At 40.1% G+C, this 24,030-nt stretch overlaps 1 protein-coding gene across 3 annotated transcripts in view; it reads right to left on the bottom strand.

Annotated features, from left to right (window-relative positions):
- Positions 1-24,030, bottom strand: part of LOC125459154 (ubiquitin-conjugating enzyme E2 D3) — a 46,759-nt gene that overhangs the window by 11,383 nt on the left and 11,346 nt on the right. Inside the window, exons 2-7 of one of the 3 annotated variants that reach the window (XM_059646626.1) lie at positions 23,811-23,914; positions 21,330-21,393; positions 13,087-13,118; positions 12,928-13,005; positions 8,341-8,446; positions 765-858 (exon numbers count right to left, since the gene is read on the bottom strand). In XM_059646626.1, the coding sequence (XP_059502609.1) occupies positions 765-858; positions 8,341-8,446; positions 12,928-13,005; positions 13,087-13,118; position 21,330 (311 nt within the window). In that variant the 5' untranslated portion in view covers positions 21,331-21,393; positions 23,811-23,914. The remainder of the gene's footprint in view (positions 1-764; positions 859-8,340; positions 8,447-12,927; positions 13,006-13,086; positions 13,119-21,329; positions 21,394-23,810; positions 23,915-24,030) is intronic. The other 2 variants (XM_048545291.2, XM_048545209.2) reach the window with 2 other exon arrangements.

The raw sequence follows: 24,030 nt of genomic DNA, 5'->3' as shown, positions 1-24,030 counted from the left end.
TGCTGTTTGGACAACAATACAAGTTTGGGAAGCCTTCCTCAGTACAACACTGATAACCATAAATAGAACATTATACTCCTTAACTAAGTACTGTAAATGGCATAGAACTAGGGCTCTCACAGCATTGCCAGTCTTCAATATTCCACTGGAACATTTGCTTCAGGCAGCAAGGTCTTTTGAAGATAGCTGCTCAGTGCCCCTATGAATAGCTAATAGTACTTGTAGGCACACAAAAATAAACAAATATTTTGACCAACCTGGGCTTACAGAGTTGAGCCACAAAAATATAAGATGGTTAAGAGGTTGAGAATTTAGATAAGGTTTCACAACTAGCAGGGATCACATTTTAACACAATGATCACTCGAAATGGCTGTAATCTGAAAATACCAGATGAACAGTTTAGGAACCTAAATCTAGGAACTGTGACTTGACACAATGAGAATTTTAAAAAAATTACAAAACTGTTATTGTATTTTAGATCTTATGTACACTGTTGAGAACATGCTTCTCATTTTAATTTGAGTGTATGTGGATATAGCAGTGATCCACAGCCTCTTTCAGCATGAAAGTGATGACCCATAGTAACCAAGCTGTTAGTATTCCTGAAGAATACATGAAATACATTAAGATATTTCACCATTCCAAAAAATTGAATTTTACACAAAAGCGCCATTTTGGACTGCAAATAAATATTGGAAAGCTGCACAGTTAAAATGTTAAACCAAAGTTCGACATTGAAAATGCAACATGCAAGGATACTCACTTTTCCCTATCTGTTTTGTATATACGTGCAATCTCTGGCACTAGCGGGTCCTCAGGATTTGGATCACATAACAGTGAACAAATGGACAATAGTACTGCAAAACAAATATCAGCAATTAAAGTTTTTTCCATAAACTGTCACTCTTCTAAAACAACACCATGTGAAGCTGGATGAACACAGCAGGCCAAGCAGCATCAGTGCAGGAAAGTTGACGTTTCGTGTTGAGACCGTTTTTCTCAACCTGAAACATCAACTTTCCTGCTCCTCTGATGCTGCTTGGACTGCTGTGCCCGTCCAGCTTCACAGTGTTATCTCAGATTCTCCGACATCGGCAGTTCCTACTAGCTCTGTAACTCTTCTGAAACACACACATTTACTCTATTCCAGTTTGAATGAGGCAAATGATTCTAAGAAAAACCTCTCAAGATGCATAATATCACTTTCTTTGAATATTCCCAGTCTACAGTGCAAGTAAAATATCAGTTTGTCGGAAGTTAGCATTTACCATGTACACAATTATCTGGGCAAATTACACTTGAAGAAACTAGAAAATTCAAATTTGAATTGACAGTTAATTCCTCAATTCAGTTCCTGAATTGTAAGACTGTCCAACGTCCTCTTGAAGGTTTTGGCTTTCAAAATAATAGAGATACAATGGATTTCACTAGCAAGCATTCACCATGTGTGATTACTCAAAGCATCTGGAAGGATAAATTTTACTGTCAGTGTACTGGAAGTGGTTTTTCAAAAGCTTCTTTTACAATAAAATTGCAACTTGAAATTTTCTGTGCCGAGCACCTTGCAGCTCTGATAGTTCACAGTCCGAAACAACTTTGTACCAGACTCTTCCAAAATGCTGGTATGCATGAGTCTTCCACATACTATACTTTTCACATCCTCATTAGCTTTGTATCTCTTTTGCGCAGTTAAGGTGCCATAAGTAGTTTTAAAATTTAAAAAAAAATTATCAGGTGACCACAGAACTATGCATAAATCCAATTAAAATTTAACATAATGTGATTATTCCTTCAACTTTATGCTATGAAGTGACACCTGGATTAATCCTCTGGTTGTAAATTAGAATGTGCTTTTAGCCAAGTTCTCATTTTTAGTTTCGTTTTAGAATCGTGAATATATGAGGGGCTACAAAATGGCAAACAGGATTAAAGGAAAATCTCAAGGCTTTTCATAGGTATAAAATGAGCAAGAGAGTAGCTTGGAAAGGGGTAGGTCTGCTTAAGAATAAAGGACAGAACATATGCATAGAGCCAGAGAAAGTGGGAGAGGTCCTTTAGCATTGATATTCACAAAGGAGAAGGACATGGGAGATGACGTGTCTAGAGAGGGGTAGGTTGACACTGTGCAGTCAGGCATGTTTGACATTCTAAGGAATATCAAAATAAAAAAGGCGTTGGACGTTTTGAAGAATGTTAAGGGTCTGATGGGATATATCCTAGAATACTGATGGAGGGGAAGTAGGAAATTTCTGGGGCCTTGCAAGAAACCTTTGTATCCTCTTTAGTCAGAGTTGAGGTTCCAGAATACTGGAGACTAGCCAATGCTATTCCTTAGTTTAAATGATTTGGAAGAGAATGTAGGTGATCTGATTAGTAAGTCTGAGGACGACTCAGAAGTTGTGGGAGCTGTGGATGAGGAGAATTGCCAGAGGATACAGCAGGATACATGTAGCCTAGAGTGTCATGGGGAGAAGTGGCAGTTGGAATTTAATCTGGTCAAATTCAACAGCAATGCTCAAGAGACATCGTGACAGATATACGAAAAGGCAGGGAATCAAGGGGTATGGGCAGTGCAGAGTCAAAAGGTTTTTTGTTTTGAAAGACATCCTGCGACAGTGCAGGCTTGTTGGGCTGAAAGGTCTGTTCCTGTGCTGTACTGTTCATTGTTCAATTTATAGTCCCTATGCCATGTTACCTCATATGAGCCTCTGTGTTGTCTTCACAGCTTATGTTTCAACCTAACATTGCATTATCAGCAAACGTAGATGCATACGTGACGGTGGATCTTCAGCACTGTCATAAAATTTATAAATAAAAATCCACAAACTAATCCTTGCAACATTCCTCTTGTTAACAGCAGTCAACTAGAAAACTACCTGTTTATTTCTTTTTTGTTTTACAAAGAACAAAGAAAATTACAGCACAGGAACAGCCCCTTCAACCCTCCAAGCCTGCGCCAATCGAGATCCTCTGTCTAACCTGTCATCTATTTTCTAACGGTCTGTGTCCATTTGCTCCCTACCCATCCATGTACCTGTCCAAATATATCTTAAAAAACACTAACGTGTCTGCGTCTACCACCTCTGCTGGCAACAGTTCCAGGCACCCACCACCCTGTGTAAAGAACTTTCCACGCATATCTCCCTTAAACTTTCCTCCTCTCACTTTGAACTCATGACCCCTAGTAATTGAGTCCCCCACTCTGGGAAAAAGCTTCTTGCTATCCACCCTGTCTATACCCCTCATGATTTTGTAGACCCCAAATCAGGTCCCCCCTCAATCTCCCTCTTTCTAATGAAAATAATCCTAATCTGCTCAACTTCTCTTCATAGCTAGCACCCTCCATATCAGGCAACATCCTGGTAAACCTCCTCTGCACCCTCTCCAAAGCATCCACATCCTTTTGGTAACGTGGCGACCAGAACCGCACACAGTACTCCAAATGTGGCCAAACCAAAGTCCTATACAACTGCAACATGACCGGCCAACTCTTGTATTCAATACCCCGTCCAATGAAGGAAAGCATGCCATATGCCTTCTTGACCACCCCATTGACCTGCATTGTCACCTTCAGGGAACAATGGACCTGAACGCCCAGATCTCTCTGTTCATCAATTTTCCCTAGGACTTTTCCATTTACTGTATAGTTCGCCCTTGAATTTGATCTTCCAAAATGCATCACCTTGCATTTGCCCAGATTGAACTCCATCTGCCATTTATCTGCCCAGCTCTCCAGTCTTTCTATACTCTGCTGTACTCTGACAGTCCCCTTCACTATCTGCTACTCCACCAATCTTCATGTCATCTGCAAACTTGCTGATCAGACCACCTACACCTTCCTCCAAATCATTTACATATATCACAAACAACAATGGTCCCAGCACAGATCTCTGAGGAACACCACTGGTCACAGGTCTCTAATTTGAGAAACTCCCTGCTACTACTACTGTCGCCTAGCCAGTTTTTCACCCATCTAGCTAGCACATCCTTTGTTCATTAATCAATCTTTAATTCATGTTAATACATTATTACCTGTTCCGTAAGCACTATGTAATAACCTGATGTATAACAATACTTTTTTTTGAAAATCCAAATACACCAGATCCTCTGGTTTTATCATTATACACTGGTAGAGCACCACTACTTTTAAACCATGACTGCTGGGACATCTTTCAAATTATCGCTTATTGCAATGTGCAGGTTAAATTGTTTGAATAGGAAGTAAACTGATGTGCAAAAGGAAATAATAGTGGTGGGTGTGCATTTGAGGAAGCTGGGTGTTGTTTGGGGCAAATGGATTATTAGTTTTAGTTAACATTTACTTAGAATGGAGGAAAATTAAAATCTTTGGGCTGAATCAAGGATTACAAAAGGAATTTAAATACAAAACAAGTGTCATTGTACATTAACCACAAAATGTTAGATTACAAGTAATTAAGAAGGCAAGAGCAATGTTGACTTTTTTTGTGAAGGAAGCGGAGTCACAAAGCACGGAAATCTTGCCGCAACTGGACACAGCACAAGTGCGACTGCACCTAGGGGAAAGGTTAAACAGTTTGGACCTGTATTTATTGAAATACTGGAACAAAGGCACAGGAGTAGGCCATTTGACTCATGTTCTAGAATTCAAGAGGAGAAATAATCTCACTGATATATACAGATTTGTGGAGGTTTGACAGAGGCGCTGAGAGTATGCTTCAACTCAATGGATAAACTCTGAGCTAATGAAATAATTTCAAAATCAGGAGTCTCCAGTTGGTATGGAGGTGCTGAAATTCCTCCCAGTGTTTAACATGTTTGGAATCCACCTACCCCAGTGAACAGGTTGGGACAGTGCACATATCCAAGTTTGAGTTACTGACAAGGGAGCATAGGATTTTGTGTTCCCCCTAAACAGATGCAGAGGCACAGGAAGGAAAGTGATGGTCACTCAGATCAGCCACAGTCTTAATGACCGACAGAAGTTGAGGGGCCAAAGCATCCATTCCTATTTCTTACATTGTGTTTTCACTACTAGTTGAAAATAAAAATTACTTCCTGCAGCCACCCACCCCTGAAAAACATACAGAATGCACTTGTTTATTCAAGGTCAGAACGTCTCTGTAGCTGGGCTGTTGCAAGTAGAGACATATTTCTGCAATCTCACTGTTTTTGCAGTGTGATAAGCCATTAGTTATCAGTTTGATCTCAAACTCTGGTGTCTCAGCTTTTGGGGCATCATGGCTGCGAAGAAGGGCAAGACAGACAAGAAATAGGGAAGGACCAATGAAGTTGAATATTGTCAAACGGAGATGAAAGGAGTAAGGCTGAACGCCCTCAAGTATCTGTTGAGCATACTAAAACAGAAGCTGAACTGATTGAGCTATTTGAAAGTTCTTGGACCATTTACACACAGGGTCAAGAAAATGCTGTGATGTTTGTATGCTTATCGCTTAATGACAGGGTGCAACTTCTGCAGAATCTTGCCACAGGCTGCAATGCAGATCAGAACTCTAATTTCAGTTAATCAACAAATCAATTAAATAGTCATGACATATTAAACTGACAACTGGAGAAATCAATAGCAAGTAGAAAAGCTAATTTTGAGAATCATTTTAAAAATGTTAAACTTAACTATAACTGCACTAAATTAATGAGTTGTTCAGTTGTTTTTGTTTGTTTAGACTTACTTGGCTGTGGTTGCTGAAGCTATCAAAATAGTGGAAGTCAAGGCTGCCAGCCAAATTGGAGGAATGACCTAGTCAGCTGACATAGAACAAATGTACCTATAAATTTGCCTAGGTTGGAATAAATTTGCTTATGATTAGGTGCAATGTATTGGAGACCTGCTACAGAATTGTGCAATGTCATACAAAATATAAATAGATTAGGTAAAAGGAAAGATTTATTGTAACAGAAGTAATGAGGCACTGTAAGGCATTCCATGGGCCTTCAAAAATTTCTAACATTTAATTAACATTTCTAAAAACTGTGAAGAAATGGTTCCTCAAATTATATACAAAGGAAACCAAATTAATTTGTTCCAATAAACTGGATGTCCGTAATGACTGAAAGTTTCATCCCAACCATTTGCTAAATTTTAGACTTGATTTATAACCAGTCATTTTATTTGGCTCCATTTAACTGAACATTGCTGGAAAAAAATCTCATTATTTCCCCAAAACTTAGCTTTCATCCGGCTTGTTGCAATTTAAAAAATTATGGGGAGATATGGTTGATGAAGGTATTCCCAAAATTAAACTGTTAATGAAATTTAGCCTTTGAAAAGCAACATCTAAGTTATAGAGATTGAAGAAAAGTTGACCAAAACCTGCAATGCAAACTACCCACCAGAAAAAAATTCCAGATAGCAAAATACTAAATCTAGCATTTTAATTGGTTATATTCACTCAACACAGTGCTAGGAAAATGTATTTTCACCAATTTTGGTTCAACACAGCCACGTGATAGGGAGGGTTCCTTCTGCTTTGACAGGGCACACACTAGCACAGGTGAAAGACTACTGCAAGTTTTAGAAGATTTTCCCTCCTCCTGAACAGAAAAGAAGGCTCGGTAGACACCAGCACAAGGCTCCACAAACAAGTTTTCAAGCAATTAAAGCCAATAAATTCCATCTATCTTATCTCCTAAAAGACCTGCTTGGGATGTTTTTCCAAAGTTATTTAGCTTTTTGGAATCAGCAGCTTCTAGACATTAAGCTGTTGTTAGCGAGTTTTGAGAAGACTTGTAGCTCAGGTTGAGGTTCTGGATGTGAGTTTGCTCGCTGAGCTGGAAGGTTAGTTTTCAGACGTTTCGTCACCATTCTAGGTAACATCATCAGTGAGCCTCCGACGAAGCGCTGGTGTTATGTCCCGCTTTCTATTTATCTGGTTAGGTTTCCTTGGGTTGGTCATGTCATTTCCTGTTCTTTTTCTCAGGGGATGGTAGATTGGCTCCAAATCAACGTGTTTGTTGATGGAGTTCTGGTTGGAATGCCATGCTTCTAGGAATTCTCGTGCATGTCTCTGTTTGGCTTGTCCTAGGATGGATGTGTTGTCCCAATCAAAGTGGTGTCCTTCCTTATCTGTATGTAAGGATACGAGTGATAGTGGGTCATGCCGTTTTGTGGCTAGTTGATGTTCATGTATCCTGGTGGCTAGCTTCCTGCCAGTTTGTCCAATGTAGTGTTTGTCACAGTTCTTGCAAGGTATTTTGTAGATGATGTTCGTTTGGCTTGTTGTCTGTATAGGGTCTTTTAAGTTCATTAGCTGCTGTTTTAGTGTGTTGGTGGGTTTGTGGGCTACCCTGATGCCAAGGGGTCTGAGTAGTCTGGCACTCATTTCGGAAATGTCTTTGATGTAGGGGAGACTCTCCCCTACATCAAAGACATTTCCGAAATGAGTGCCAGACTACTCAGACCCCTTGGCATCAGGGTAGCCCACAAACCCACCAACACACTAAAACAGCAGCTAATGAACTTAAAAGACCCTATACAGACAACAAGCCAAACGAACATCATCTACAAAATACCTTGCAAGAACTGTGACAAACACTACATTGGACAAACTGGCAGGAAGCTAGCCACCAGGATACATGAACATCAACTAGCCACAAAACGGCATGACCCACTATCACTCGTATCCTTACATACAGATAAGGAAGGACACCACTTTGATTGGGACAACACATCCATCCTAGGACAAGCCAAACAGAGACATGCACGAGAATTCCTAGAAGCATGGCATTCCAACCAGAACTCCATCACAAACACGTTGATTTGGAGCCAATCTACCATCCCCTGAGAAAAAGAACAGGAAATGACATGACCAACCCAAGAAAACCTAACCAGATAAATAGAAAGCGGGACATAACACCAGCGCTTCGTCGGAGGCTCACTGATGATGTTACCTAGAATGGTGACGAAACGTCTGAAAACTAACCTTCCAGCTCAGCGAGCAAACTCACATCCAGTAAACTGTTGTCCTCACTCCTTGGTGAACCCTGTTTAAACCAAAGTGTCCAAACGGTTTAATATCTTCTAGTTTAGTTTTTAACATAGTTCAAAAATATGGATATATTGTTCCAACACTTGACTTTCCCCCGGTGTGGCTCTTAGAAAATACCGTCTATGCAGAAAAATGAGCAAGAATCCAGTTCCAGCATTTCAACTTATTTCTTTCATTAACTGTTTGTTTCAATTTTAACAATTTGCAGGCAAAGCTCAAAAGTGTACAATCAATTGTTGTGGGACTCTTAGCGCACTGTCAACCCAAGACTAATTGAAGTCACTTTTCTTGTAAAAGTACTATACTATAGACTGTGTTCTTCAAAAAACAAACAAAAGATTAGTTTCACTGTACCTTTAGAAATAGTTAACGCAGGGGACCACTGTGATCTTAGAATATCAAGACAGATGCTGCCATTACTGTTAATATTTGGATGATAAATTCTTGTAGTAAACGCAACCTGCAAGGAAGAAAAAAACCTTTACTCAACCTGCGGAGACAATAGCACATGCACCGAGTTTAGTCTAATGTTAAGTGGATAAAAACAATTAACCAATCAATGCCAAAACCTCATGTGACCGTAAAAGTTAAAACGGCTCATTAACTAGTGTTAAATGCACTAACAAGTCTTGGTTGCCTCTTTGTAAATACTTAGTTGCAGCAACCTATGCAAAATTGAGCAATTCACAATTGAGCAGACTTAAAAAAATTAGTCCTGAAATAGTAGATAGAGAGGTACTGAACAAGACACAAAAATCTAGGGTACCCTACAATTAACTCTCAACTAAGATTGATTCTTAGTAGAAATCAGAACAGTGACCTCAAATATTAAACACATAGCAACAGAACAACACTCATGGTCTCTAGGTCTCAGCCCACTCAAGACCAATCGTGTACAAATGGAATCAAAGTTCTGAGCAAAAGCCACCTAAACTGTATCAAAACTGTAATTTTAACATCAAGTCAGTTTGTACCAAATCACAGATCTTCTCTAGATCACTAGCAACTATAAGATCCATATGAAGGACTCCACCCTTTAGTTTTGAATTTGTTTGAAAGTTGAGCAACTGGCTTCTATTGTGTCAAGTATCTACTTGGTTAAGAGAGAGCATCCCTATCTCATACTTGTGATTTCAAGTTCCATTTCAAAGGTTTGAGCACAACACCAAAGTAGTTCCACACTGCCAATGATTTGGTCTTTTGGATACAACATTAAACCTCAAAGCAAAACAAAGTCCAAGCATTATTTGCATAGAGTACATATTCAATAATGGCAATTAGCCAATTAACTCATTGTTTAAGGGTGAGGAACACAAATTACAGAGGAATTGAATAGGTATTTTTCAGTCTTCACAGTGGAAGACACCAGCACCATACCAGAACTTCAAGAGTCAGAGGGCAGAGATGAGTATAGTGGCTATCACTGAGGTGGTGGTGCTGGGGAAACTAGAAGGTCTGAAAGTGGGTAAAACACCAGACCACATGGGCTATAACGAGTTCTGAAGGAGATACCCAAAGAGATTGTACAGGCATTAGCAGTGATCTTTTAGGAATCACTAGAGTCAAGGAGGGTCCCAGCATACTGGGAAATGGCTAACAAAACACCTGTTCAAGAGGAGAGGCAGAAGACAGGAAACTGAAGACAATTAGCCTGACCTCAGTGTTGGTAAGAATTTGGAGTCTGTTATTAAGGATGAGATTGCAGAATTTTTAGAAGTGCATGGCAAAACAAGCCTGAGTCAGCACAGCTTCATCAAGGAGAGGTCAAGCCTGACATCTCTTCAAATTCTTTGAGGTGGTAATGACCAAGTTAGACAAAAAGAGAGCCAATAGTCACGATCTATCTGGATTTCCAAGCCTTTGACAAGGCACTGCAAAGGAGGCTGTTAAATCAGATAACAGAGGAACTGGTGTTAGGGGCAAGCTACTAACGAGGATACAAGATTGGCTGACTGGCAGAAGACTGTATTTGGAATACTGAGGGCAGTTGTGGACTCTGCAATTGGATGGACTGGGGTGTTCCTTGGAACAGGGGGAAACTGAGGAGGGGCACAACTGAGATGTATAACATTGTGAGTGGCACAGAAAGGAAGAAGCTTGTCTCTTTAGTGAGAGGACTAATGTCCAAGAAGCATAAACTTAAGATAAACAAAAAGAGTTTAACAGGGCTGGAGAAGAATTTTTTTTTCAACCTGGAAGATGGCGAGAACTTGGAACAAACAAGCAGTAGCTCCCATATCATTTAAACAGTATTTAGACATGTACATTCCAAGGCATACAAGGCAATGGGCCAAGAGCTGGAAAATGGGATTAGAATAATAAACTGCTTATTTTTGACTGGCACAGACTTGAGTGCGCCTTTTTCTGTAATGTAGATCTCCATGTTCGTATTCTTTGTTAACAGCTCTCTACCTGTCATACCTTTCCTGACCTTTGCATGTATATTTATAGGTCTTCTGTTCATTTATTTCCTTTATCTATGGACCACTGGTGTTGCTGACTGGGCCCGTTTATGGTTGCCTTCTTGAACTGCTGTAGTCCAGGTGCAGTAGGTAGACCTACAATGCCACTAGGAAGCGAACTCCAAGATTTTCACCCAGTCTGCACTGGACTTGCAACAGTTCTATTATCTAGTGCAAATTTCTTGCCTTTTCCCCATATCACAGAGCACGAATTCTATTCGAACAATCAGCCAATGCACTCTGGAATGCTTCAATTGAACTTGCCTCCAGGACATTTCTAGGCAATACATTCCAGACCCTGGGATAGAGATGAGGTGTCAGATAATGGGAACTGCAGATGGTGGAGAATTCCAAGATAATAAAATGTGAGGCTGGATGAACACAGCAGGCCAAGCAGCATCTCAGGAGCGCAAAAGCTGACATTTCGGGCGTAGACCCTTCATCCTCTCTGATGAAGGGTCTAGGCCCGAAACGTCAGCTTTTGCGCTCCTGAGATGCTGCTTGGCCTGCTGTGTTCATCCAGCCTCACATTTTATTATCTCACATTCCAGACCCTAACTACTCAGAACTTTTTTTTTTAAGAAACTCTCATCACTTTAAATCTACGTCATACTCCTTTATCCTTTTGGTGTATTTACAAAAATATTTGGAATGTTAAATGTTAGCTTTTGATGTTAGCTGCCAGTCTTCTTGCATAATCCCTTTTGCTTCTTCACCTCCATCTGAACTTTGTATTCAGCTTGGTTCTCAACGGTGTTTACTACCTAAAAATTGTCATAAGCACACCTCTTCTTCAGTAACTTAACTTCAATCTCATTTATAATCAGGGAGCTCTGGATTTGTTTTTCCTACTCTACCCTTTTGGAAACTACCTTGAATATGAGCTATAATCTCTTCAAACATGGCTTTTCTCCCCACCAACCTTTGGTCCCAATTCCATTCTTTCCCCCTTGAAGTCAGCTGTCCGCTGACGATATTTGTGATCGATTAACTAACATCGCTGCCCAGTGGCATCCTCAACCTTATGATCTACCTATCCCATCACATCTCCAAGAAAAAGGTCTAGCAGGACCCTTTACATTCTCTTGAACACAATCCAGGAAGGCTTGTCCCAGTTACGCATTGCATTACACTCTCCTACTAAATATAGGGATGATTAAAGTTTCCACAAACAGTATGACAACTTTCTAATTTTCTTGCGGATTTGTGCCTTTCAACCCTCCTTAATGGTTGTAACCTGAAAACTACAATGTACTTAAGACCCTTCTTAACCTTAGCTCCTGCCGAAATGATTCTGCTTTTGAACACTGTTAACCTTTCTCCAGGGCTGTAATGCCCCACTCAAACAAAAACATCGCCTCCTTGCTGTCTTTCCTCCAAGCAAATATTTTTGTGACCAGGAATATTTAACATGCAGAACAGCTGCTCTCTTAAAAACTGAGTCTCCATTATGGCCACATCATAATCTTATTATAGTAATCTGTGCCTGCAATACCCACAGTAAGCATTAATACTCCGCATGTTAACACATGCGGTATAACTCCAATCAAAAATTTGATTCTTTCCATCTTATTCCCCACCATCTATTAGCATACCATTCTCAACTTCAGCACTGCCTCTCCCAGCATTTTGTGCATCCAGGTATTACCTTCCATTATGGTCTCCTGGTTCTCCATGCCCTGCTTAGTTAGTTTAAACCCTCATGGTTCTTCCGATCAGTAAAAATAAAAATGTTAGCCTCATTGTGGGTCACTTGCTGATTTTTACAATTCTGTGGAAATGCTTATCTGGACTGACCTGTAAAGAATGGTTGCAATCGGTAATGCCAACAAAATAAGTGAAGTCAGAAAGGTTCCATAATTAACCTACTGGATAAAGACAACATTCACTCTAGCAACAGACCATACACATTGGGATCAGCTAACTAGTAAAAATCTTACCAATCAGCTAATAGCTTAGGTGCTGCAATTCTAAACTGAAAAGCTCCTTATACTAAGACAACTGCAGGAAAGACAGTGAGTAGAAACCCATCCAGTTGTGATGCCATCCAACATTAAACAGGTTAATGTTGATAGGGGCTGTGTGCCTCATGAAAAAGCATCAGCAATAATGGAAATGTGGTGAAATATAATGTATTATAAACCTTGAAAACCAATACATAACTCAAGTCCTTTCCTAAGGAGTGCAGAAACACAGGACGAGAATTTTGTTCAGGATCTCAGAAGACGTGAACCATGACAGTCAGGAAATGGCGCAGTTCACTAACATACAGATTAATTGCAAGAACCACAATTGGTTTATCTTCTATCCAACTAATGTGGAAATTTAACATGCAGAAGTGGAATAATGTTCCATCTCTCACTCACACACACACACTAAAAGCTTGGTTATCCCTCCTCACTACGATGTTTTAATGATTTAAACACGATTTTGTCAGACTAGTCACATTTCAACACCACCACTTAACATCTACACTTGCCTTGGGTGGTTTGAAAGGGTAGTCTGTAGGAAAGTGAATTGTCAAGAAAAAGACTCCACCCTGATATGGACTGTCATTCTGTTGAGAGAAAAATGAAAATTAATTTTACAATCTTTTAATAGTAAACATTTGCATATCAAACTTTGAATAAATACTTACAGGTCCCATGATTGTGGCTTGCCAGTGAAACACTAAGAAAAAAGAAATACTGGCCATTAGTATGAAACGTAAATTACTTTGGATTGTTGCATGCTCCATTAGCCAATGCAGAGGATTGAAGGGAAATAAATAATAGATTTGTACAGTCATATTCAATATAACATACAATTTTAAAAATCAGATAATAAAATGCACACCACATATTATTAAATGTGCCATTACTTGGGATATCAGTCTAAATTAACTTGAGGCATTGTACATTTTTGAAGTGACGGTCAGACATGTACCCAAAAAAAAAGATCATTTCTAGTCACCCAACTAGAAAGATATTAGCAAATATTTTTCATAGCTATATCCATTATACTTTGCAATCAAGATTGTGAATCCATTCGAAGTTGAACAGTCAACTGCTTAAGAACAAAACCTTAAACATTTTAAAGCTTAGCCATCCAAACTCACATCAGTAAGCAAGCCATGATTTTCTACACTCCCAAAAGTGGATCAAAAGTGGTCCAGTCAGAATCAAGTATAATCAGCACAGATATACAAAGCATAGGACATGCTGGAACAAAACCTACAAAATAATAACCCTAACATCTATTTCACATACTCCAACTAATCTTTTAAAGATAACACAAGATGGGCCACAATGAGAGTACTGGCCAAATCTTGTTACCACATTTTAGAAAAGACAAATACCTTGTGAAGATACAGAGGCTGACTGGAAAGGACAAGGAATGTTTTGTAGTTGAAGTCGGGTTGGAGCAACTGGAATTAATCTCTTTTGGTGCAAGGTGACAAAGGTAAGATTTCATAAAGGTCCACACAATTATGACACGGTTAAATAAATGTAGGTAAAGTCAATGTTAGAAAGATGAGGAGACACAGCAAGAGCCACAGTGAGAATGTCCTAATGATCTAGAAACATTTGCCTAGGAGAATGATGTAAGTTGAAATTATCAAAAGAAATTGAAAACTGACTGAGGCAAATAGATGTGACATGTCTATATCTGTGCAAATTTTTCACTACTTGTGTCATGACTATGAATAGAAATGATACTTAACATAGGTGTCATTTCCTCATTCTACGAATTCCAAAGAGGGAGCCATCAATCAAAGTAGGAAAAAATAATAAACCTGACACCATCACCAAGATCCTTGTCATAAATGCATGACAAAATCCCCACGTTTCTACATGAGACAATACTTACTGATGACTTTGTTTCAAATTAAAGGCTAAGTACTTCTTGCCTCAATGCCAAAATAGCACGAAGAAACCCTACTTAAAATTGTTGAAAAATCATTACAGACAAAATATATTTACAGAATGAAGAAAACCAAATCACGTCCTCAGCCCATTTTTGAGGCATGCAAACCATTCAGCACTGAACACCAGAATGCTACATTTTGTGAACCAATATTTCCACCCATTCATGTAAACTGTAAAAGGAGACAGGAAATGAAACCTTCTATAGCTTTAGACTAAGGTTTCTTCTGTGCAGACAAATGAACTGTGATCTTTCCTCATGATTACCTGCTGCCCGTGCGCTAGCTTTCTGTTCTGTGCACAAGTACACCCAAGTCCCTTTGTGCTGCAACTTGCTGCGATTTTTCTCCATTTAGAAAACATTCCATTTCCTTGTTCTCCCTTCCAAAATGGGTTTCATATTTTTCCACATCATAATAAATTTGCCAACCTTTTGCCTACTTAGTTGACCTATCAATGCGTCTGAGTAAAGTGCATCATTCTCTCAATCTGCCTTTCCACTTAATTTTTGTGTCATGAGCAAATGTGGCTCCAATACATCCAAGTTATATATAATGTAAACAGCTGAGATGCTAATATTGATCCCTGTGGGTCACAGGTCACCAACCGAAAAAGAGCCACTTAAACCCACTTGCTGTATCCTGCCCATTAGTCAATTTTCTATTTATGCCAGTACACTACTTCCAACATGGCGTCTTAAGAGTCAAAGATGTACAGCACAGAAACAGACTCTTTGATCCAACTTGGCCATGCTGACCAGACATCCTAAATTAATCTAGTCCCACTTGCCAGCATTTGGCCCATATCTCTCTCAACCCTTCTGATTCATGTACCCAGCTAGCGGCCGTTTAAATGCTGTAATTGTACCCATCTTCATTATTTCCTTTGGCATCTCATTCCACAGCCACCTCTGCATGAAAAAGTTGTCCCTCAGGTCCCTTTTAAGTCTTTCTCTTCTCACCTTAAACCTACGGCTTCTAGTTTTGGTCTCCCCAACCTTGGGGAAAAAGACCTTGGCTACTTATCCTATCCTAAAATAGCACCCGCCTATTCACCCTCCCACTATAGCTCAAATCATCCATCCCTGGCAACAGCCTTGTACATCTTTTCTGAACCCTTTCAAATCTTAACTTTTTTCCTAAATCAGGGAGACCAGAATTAATTGCAGTATTCCAAAAGTGGCCTAACCAATGTCCTGTACAACTGCAACATGGCCCCCCAGCCCCCAAATTCAACTCAATGACCAATAAAGGCAAGTGGATCAAATGCCTTCTTCACTACTCTGTCTATCTGCGACTCCAATGTCAAGGAATTATCAACTTGCACACCAAAGTCTCTTTGTTCGGCAACACTCCCAGGACCTTATCGTTAAGTGTACAAGTCCTGCTCTTATTTGCCTTTCTAAAGTGCAACACCTCACATTTATCTAGATTAAACTCCAGCTGCCACTTCTTGGCCTACTGGGCCATGTGATCAAGATCCCACTGTACTCAGAGATGACTCTCTTCGCTGACCTCTACACCACCAGTTTTTGTGTCATCTGCAAACTTACTAACCATACCTCCTGTACTCGCATCCAAATAATTTATGTAAAGGACAAAAAAGCAGCGGACTCAGCATCAATCCTCGCAGCTCACCACCAATGACAGGCCTCCAGTTCAAAAAGCATGCCTCCACCACCACTCTGTTTCCTCCCTGCAAGCGAACTTTTGTATACAAATGGCTAAGTCTCCCTGTGATCCAATGTGATCTAACCTTGGTAACCAGCCTGCCACTCGGAACCTTGTTAAAACACTTTGCTGAAGTCCACACAAATGTCCACAGTTCTGCCTTCAATCTTCTGTCACTTTTTCAAAAAAGCTCAATCAAGTTAGTGAGACAATTTCCTATTCAAAGTCATGCTGACAATCCTTAACTAATCCTTGCCTTTTGAAATACATGTAAACCCCGTCCGTCAAAATCCCCTGCACCGATGTGAGGTTCACCATTCCATAGTTCTCTGGCTTTTCCTTACCACATTTCTTAAATAATGGCACCACATCAGCCAACCTCCAGTCTCCAGCACCTATCTGTGACTATCACTGATGCAAATATCTCAACAAGGGACCCAGCAATCACTTCTCTTGTTTCCCACAAAATTCTGTGAAACACCCAATCTGCACCTGGGGATATATCCACCCTTGTGCATTTTAAGACATCCACCATCACCATGGCTGTCATTTGAATACCTTAAGATATCACTGTTTACTTCTCCAAGTTCCCTGGCTTCCATATGTTTCTCCACAGTAAAAACTCTGACATGAAATACTGTTTTAGTATCTCACCCATCTCTTGAGGTTCTACACAAACCGCCTTGTTGGTCTTTCAGGGGCCCTAGTCTCTCCCTATTTATTCCTTAGTCCTTAATGAATTTGTGGAATCTCTTTGGATTCTGCTTAATACTATCTGCCACAGCGCACTCACGTCCCTTGCCAATTTCCCTTGAGTGTACTCCTACTGCCCTTGTACTATCTCGGGATTCATTTGATCCCAACTATCTATACCTAACAAATGTTCCTTCTTCCTAGTGACCGATCTGTTTGTGAGGTAGTCAAACACGTTCTGGAAGCCCAAATACAACACATCTATAGGGTCCTCTCTATCCACTCTGGGTGAGCCTTCCTTGAAGAAAGTCAATAAATTAGTCAGATTTCTCTCTCTTGACAGTATGCTGACACTGCTTGATTAAATTATGATTTCCAAACATCCCACTACTTGCCTAATATTTGATTCCAATACTTTTCCAATTTCTATTTGGCTAATTGGTCTATAGTTAACTTGCTTTATGCATCATTCCCTTCTCAACAGAAGTGTCTCATTTACAATCCTCTTATGTTTCCAGAATCTAAGGATTTTTGGAAAATTATTGCTTGCAATGCAAGAATATCCTTCCTGAAACAAGAAACCAGAACCGCACAGTATTCCAGGTGTGATCATCCCTGATACAACTGTAGCAAGATTCATTCTTGTACTTCATTCTTCTTGCAAGAAAGATAAGCATGCCATGCACTGCAATTGCCTGCTGAACCTGCAATCTAATTTTCGTATTAGATCTACAAATACTTGTAAATATTCAAAGAAAATTGTGTATCATGCCTTTAAAACAAAACTTCTACTCTTATAGCCAAAGTGAATAGCTTTACATCACATTATACTAACTCTGCAATGTTGTCCACTCCTCTCCACATTGAAACTGCTGTCACCTTGAGCCCTCCTTGTGGCTTACATTCCAGTATATTGTTCTGACTCTTTGTCCAAGTCATTAACACATACTGCAACTATCAAGACTAACAGCATCCTTGTAGCACTCCATTAATCAGTTTGCCAACCTGAATATTCCCCCTTTGTGCCCTTAACAAGTCTAGTTCAATAAACAATCATCGTGCTAATATCATATTCCATATGTTGTGTATTAACTCTTTGTAACACCTTAGAAAATGCCTTTTGAAAACCCAAGTGTCTACTGGCTCCTAGCTTACTAGTTACATCCTCAAAAAACTAAGATTTGTTAAACATTATTTGCCTTTTATAAAGCCATAACTTATTCTAACTACACTATGTTTTTTCAAATTGGATAAGACTTAAGGTAACTTGCACGTAACAGCAAATGCTAAATTCATGTATAAATGAAAGGAAGTGCAAATAGTTACTTTAAACAACACATTTAATATTTAACACATTCCAAGCACTTGACTTTTTCTAAAATTGCAATGTAAGTCCTATGAAATTCTACAGACTTCACAAGGAATCCCACCCTCGCACATCAGCAGTTCTACTGGTGAAAAAAGTGAAACTGATCCCTTGAACAAGGAACATCAGAATCATTTTTCCCTTTAATCAACTAAGCAAAGTTGCTAAAATTACCAACAATTATGTTGCCCATTACATAGAACATAGAAAAGTACAACACAGTACAGGCCCTTCGGCCCACAATGTTGTGCCGTGGAATAATCCTAAGACAAAAATAAAATAACCTAACCTACATTCCCCTCAATTCACTGCTGTCCATGTGCATGTCCAGCAGTCACTTAAATGTCACTAATGACTCCGCTCCCATGACTACCACTGGAAAACTATTCCATGCACTCACAACTCTCTGGGTGAAGAACCTCCCTCTGACATCTCCTCTATACCTTCCTCCTAACACCTTAAAACTATGGCCCCTCGTGGCAGTATTGACTGCCCTGGGGAAAAATCTCTGGCTATTGACTCTATCTATGCCTCTCATTACTGTGTACATCTCAATCAGGTCACCTCTCTTCCTCCTTCTCTCTCTCTCTCTCTCTCTCTCTCTCTCTCTCTCGAGAGAGAGAGAGAGAGAGAGAGAGAGAGAGAGAGAGAGAGAAGTCCATACGACAAGCCCGCAGCATCCTGGTAAACCTCCTTTGCACCCTCTCCAAAGCCTCCACATCTTCCCTATAATAGGTCAACCAGAACTGGACATAATATTCCAAGTGTGGTCTCACCAGGGTTTTGCAGAGGTGCAGCATAACCTCACAGCTCAAATTCGATTCCCCCTGTTAATGAAAACCAAAACCAAAACACCATATGCTTTCTTAACAACAAACAGATCTTTGACAAAAAGATGAGTTAGAAGTCAATCATTGTAGAATGGCTGGATCAGACTTCTGTCCATCCTTACTACATGGAAGGACAGGAGAACTATCCAAGCTAATCAAAATTTGAACTTCATGTGCCAGCGTATGCAGTTAATTATAAACAGTTTGACTTTGCTTATAATTAAACCCTTACCTTTGAAATTTTCTTCCTAAAATTCTGCTTTTAGGTACGTCAGAAGTAACTGCTCAAACCTTTGGTCACCCGTCCTGTTATTTTGATCTCCTAATGTGTGGCTCAGAATTAAAATTTTCATGCTAAATAGTAATTGCCATGCAGCTTGTCAACAGTGTAGAATTCCACGTGAAGACATTCAGTCCTCCTACAGATTCTTCCAATTACATTTTGGGAAAGATGAAGTGGCAATCACCAGAGAAAAGCCCCAGTGCAGCCTGGGCTGCAGTGTTGCTGAAGTATGAAGCAAAGATTTAAACACTGAACACTACAAAGTACTAAAAAAAAACAGTATCCCACACATGCTGATATTACTACTTCATTTTAGTGTCAGATAGTTCAGAGCACTGAAATGACAGACTTAGCATGCAAGTGTACAGGTTTCCAGAAGTAGTAATACAGGTAGGTAAGGTTGTAAAGAAGGCATATGAATGCCCTCCTTTACTGACAGAGGTGTAGAATACAAAAGTGGGGACATAATGATGAAATTGTATAAGACACTGGTGAGGACAACTGCAGCATTGCATGTAATTCCGGTCACCACATTACAGAAAAGATGAGATTGCTCTGGAGAGAATGCGGAGAAGATTTGCTAGAATGTTGCCAGGCCTGGAGAAGTATAGCACGAGCAGAGATTGAGGTCGTTTTCCTTGGAACAGACAAAGGTGAAGGACGATACGACATGACTAAGGTATAGAAAATTGTGAGTGGTAGAGATAGATAGGAGAAATCTGCTTCCCTTGGCAGAGAGCTCAAAAACCAGGGGTCATAGTTTCAAGCTAAGTGGCAGATGGATTAAAGGGGAGTGGGTAAAAACATTTCTTTCTGAAAAACGCAGAGGGTGGTGGGTGCCTGGAATTCACTGCCTGAGTTGGTGGAGGAGGCAAACACCCTAAAGTCCTCAAAGTACTACTTGGATCTGCACTTTAAGTGGTGAAAGCTGCAGGGCTATGGGCAGCATCCAGGAAGATGGTATTAGAAACGGAACCTGGGTATTTTTGGGTCAGCATGGACACGATGAGCTGAATGGTCCTCTTCTGTGCTGTTATTTTAATGGCTCATTCTCTAAAGAAAACAATTTAAATACGGAAATGCCTAATCTACCCTTGTACCAATAGTTATGTTTCCATACATTCAACTAATTCACTTGGCATGAAGCTCTTTGGGGCTACATAATGCTAGCACCTTCCTCTCATCATTCCTGGTGAAGTGATCAATTTCAACTTGGCTCTTACAGTATTTAACTTCCAAAGGGGCTACTACTTGATGTTGCTATCTACATTAGTTTGACAAGCCTGTTTGTTAAAATACTTCAATAACACGTAATTACATTTTTCAATGAAGGAAACAATTTAAGTTGCAACAGCAAAATGTGAACATGCCTTTCAAATTCTTCTCATATGAATAGTTATTTCCTGACACTAGATTATTTACTTACCATTTGTACTGAGATATCCAAAAGCACTGTGTATACAGTAGTGTTCAATACACTATATGGACTGATTAAATTTGGTATAAATTTTACAAATTCCCAAACATGAAAAGGAGGGCAATACATCCAGAAATTGAATCAGCCAATGCCATGGGGACAAAATTCAGCCCACATTGTCCAGGCACATGGTATTGATTTTATAAAAAGAATTTGACACTGACTGATGCCAATGCCAAAATGAAATCTGTTCAATCCAGGGCTTTCGCAGCAAAATGACCATGTAGGCTAAATAGCCAAGATAGTTAAAGAGCTTCTAAACCTTTGGCTGATCTTTAACAGAAAACACTATTCTTTAGTGGCTGCATTCAAACTGCATAGCAGCTGACAGTGACAGGACAAGCATTGACAATGAGGTCATTTACAAATGCTGAGTGATGAGGCTCTTGTAGCATTGTGGTAAGTCCCTACCCCCGATCCAGGAGACCTAGGCTCAAGAGCCACCTACCCAAGAGGTAGGTAATAACATCTTTGAACAGGCTGATTAGAAAATATTTAAAGTCAGTGAAGAACATTTAATGCAATCACTCCAGAGTGCTTAAGTATCTTTGATATTTTCTTTCATAGTTCATAAAAACTGTATTAAAAGGAACTCAAAAAAACACCCATCATATTAAGAAACACTTCTGATTTTACCATTTCATTTAAAACACTCACTGTCATCTCCAACTGGACCTGCAGAGCACTGTGCTGGAGGATCGCGAGCCAAGTCACTGAGTTCCTAAATTTAAAAAATGAAAACAAAGTTACAGTAGTGAATCAAAGTGATCATTTGGAATGGCAAATTTGCCCATCACGCCATCTCCAATGATATATACTCTGCAAACTGCTAACTATTAAGCAATACAGCATGAGCACATAATACGTGATTTTAAAATAACCAACAACTTCTTGGTCATTATTTTTGAAACCTACTTTGAATTCCTTCAGTTGTGGCTGTTTGTTTTCAGAATGGAGGAAAATATACAAGGGAGTCACCCAAGAACTGGCAGTGTGAACTCTGGCTCTTGTTGATAATGTATTAATGATACCAGCTTGACTATGGGACACACCAAATTGGTAAATGACACCAACGTCACAAACAAAGAATCACAGAATCCCTAGAGTACAGAAGCAGGCCATTTGTGTCCACACCAAACCTTCAAAGAGCACCCCACCCATACCCACCCCTCTACCTCATCATTGTAATCCTGCATTTCCCATGGGTAATCCACCAAGCCTGCACATCCCTGAACACTATGGGCAATTTAGCATGGCCAATGCAACTAACCTATACATCTTTAGGCCATGGGAGGAAACCAGCACCTAGAGGAACCGTACACGGACAGGGGAGAATGTGCAAACGCCCCACAGACAGTCAACCAAGGGTGGAATCGAACCTAGGTCCGTGATACTGAGGCAGCAGTGCTAACCACTGAGCCTCTGTGTCACCTTAAGAGCAGCACACGAACAGGGGCCTGAACCCTAGACACTCAGATTAAAAGTCCGACGTTCTACTGACTGAGCATTTAATTTTACATTTAATGCAGAGAACATCATTGAACATCAACTAGCCACAAAACGACATGACCCACTATCACTCATATCCTTACATACAGATAAGGAAGGACACCACTTTGATTGGGACAACACATCCATCCTAGGACAAGCCAAACAGAGACATGCACGAGAATTCCTAGAAGCATGGCATTCCAACCGGAATTCCATCAACAAACACATTGGCTCTAAATCAATCTACCATCCCCTGAGAAAAAGAACAGGAAGTGACATGACCAACCCAAGGAAACCTAACCAGATAAATAGAAAGCGGGACATAACACCAGCGCTTCATTGGAGGCTCACTGATGATGTTACCTAGAATGGTGACGAAACGTCTGAAAACTAACCTTTCAGCTCAGCGAGCAAACTCACATCCAGAACCTCAACTTGAGCTACAAATCTTCTCAAAACTCGCAAGTCAATTTGTGCTTAAGAGATAATGCAGTGTGGAACTGGAGGAACACGGCAAGCCAAACAGCATCAGAGGAGCAGAAAAGCTGATGTTTGGGTCGGGACCCTTCAGCAGGAAAACATCAGCTTTCCTGCTCCTCTGATGCTGCCAGGCCTGCTGTGTCCCTCCAGCTCGACGCTGTTACCTCTGACTCCAGCATTGGCAGTTCTTGCTATCTCAAAGTTGTGTTTAATCATTACAAAGTCTCATTTAGTATTATGCATCGAACTGTGGATGCCACACTTTCAGAAGAGTTTCAGGGTTTTGGAAATAGTGCAGAAGAGATTTGTGAAATGTACCAGTGACAAGGGACTTCAGTTACTTGGACAGACTTGGGCTTGGTCTCACGGCAGAGAACATTAGAGATTTACCAGATTCTTAGTGGTAAAGAAATTTGGAATGGATAGCAAGAATCTGCTCTTCCTGATAAGTTGGAAACTAGACTGCATACATTTATGATAACTGGCAAACAACAGTGAATAATTTTTTGCTAGTCTGAATCAAGTTATGATTTGGACTCTGCTGCTTGAAAAGATAATGTAAGTGTATTGTATAATGATTTGCAAAAGGGAGTGTAAATATATCCTGAAAGGGGAAGAATTAGAGCTGAAGAACTGGTGAATGATCTTCACTGGACGTCTCAAAGGGTTGACACAAGCAGCATGTGCTGGATGGGCCCTTTCAGTGCTGCCGCAATGAGATCTGAATTACAAGTCCAGTAACATGTTCATGTCTGATGACTCCTGGATCAAGTGTTACGACTATGCGCAAACGAGGTACTACAGTACTCTTTACTCTCCAGGCTGGCCTGCCATTGTCCATTCACCATCCACTTAAACTGCTCCAAGCCTCCAACCAGCTTCCTAACTCTCAAGACTTCAGTCAGCCATGTTCTCCTTAACTTCCACCACCTTTCATTGTGGCAATGCCCTATTTTAAAAATTCTCACGACATTCAACCCTCCCTACAATCGTCCTCCTCCACAAACCTCCTCACTATCTCTCTCATCCAAAAACTTTAAACCTCTTCATAATTCTAGCCCACTACTCCCTTAAGTTGCAACTTTAAATTTAGTTGGTCAAGCTTTTGGTCACTTGTTTACATCTTTATGATCAAGACTGCTTCAAGAATAGATCAGATGGGCCTACATTTTCTGGAGTTTATAAAATGGGTAGTAATTTCACTGGAAAGTACAGGGTTCGCAGAGACAAGAACAGGAACTGTTAGAATAACTCAGCAACACCGGGAGCATCTAGGGAGAGAGAGCAGAGTTAACGTTTTGAATTCAGTGACCTTAACGAAGAGGAGCTCTGAAAATGGATTATTGAACTTGAAACGTTAATTCCGCTTTCCCTCCACAGATGCTAG

This window comes from Stegostoma tigrinum, chromosome 1 (assembly GCF_030684315.1).
Source record: "Stegostoma tigrinum isolate sSteTig4 chromosome 1, sSteTig4.hap1, whole genome shotgun sequence".
In the NCBI taxonomy this organism is placed as follows: domain Eukaryota; kingdom Metazoa; phylum Chordata; class Chondrichthyes; order Orectolobiformes; family Stegostomatidae; genus Stegostoma; species Stegostoma tigrinum.
This window is presented reverse-complemented; position numbering and strand designations above follow the sequence as displayed.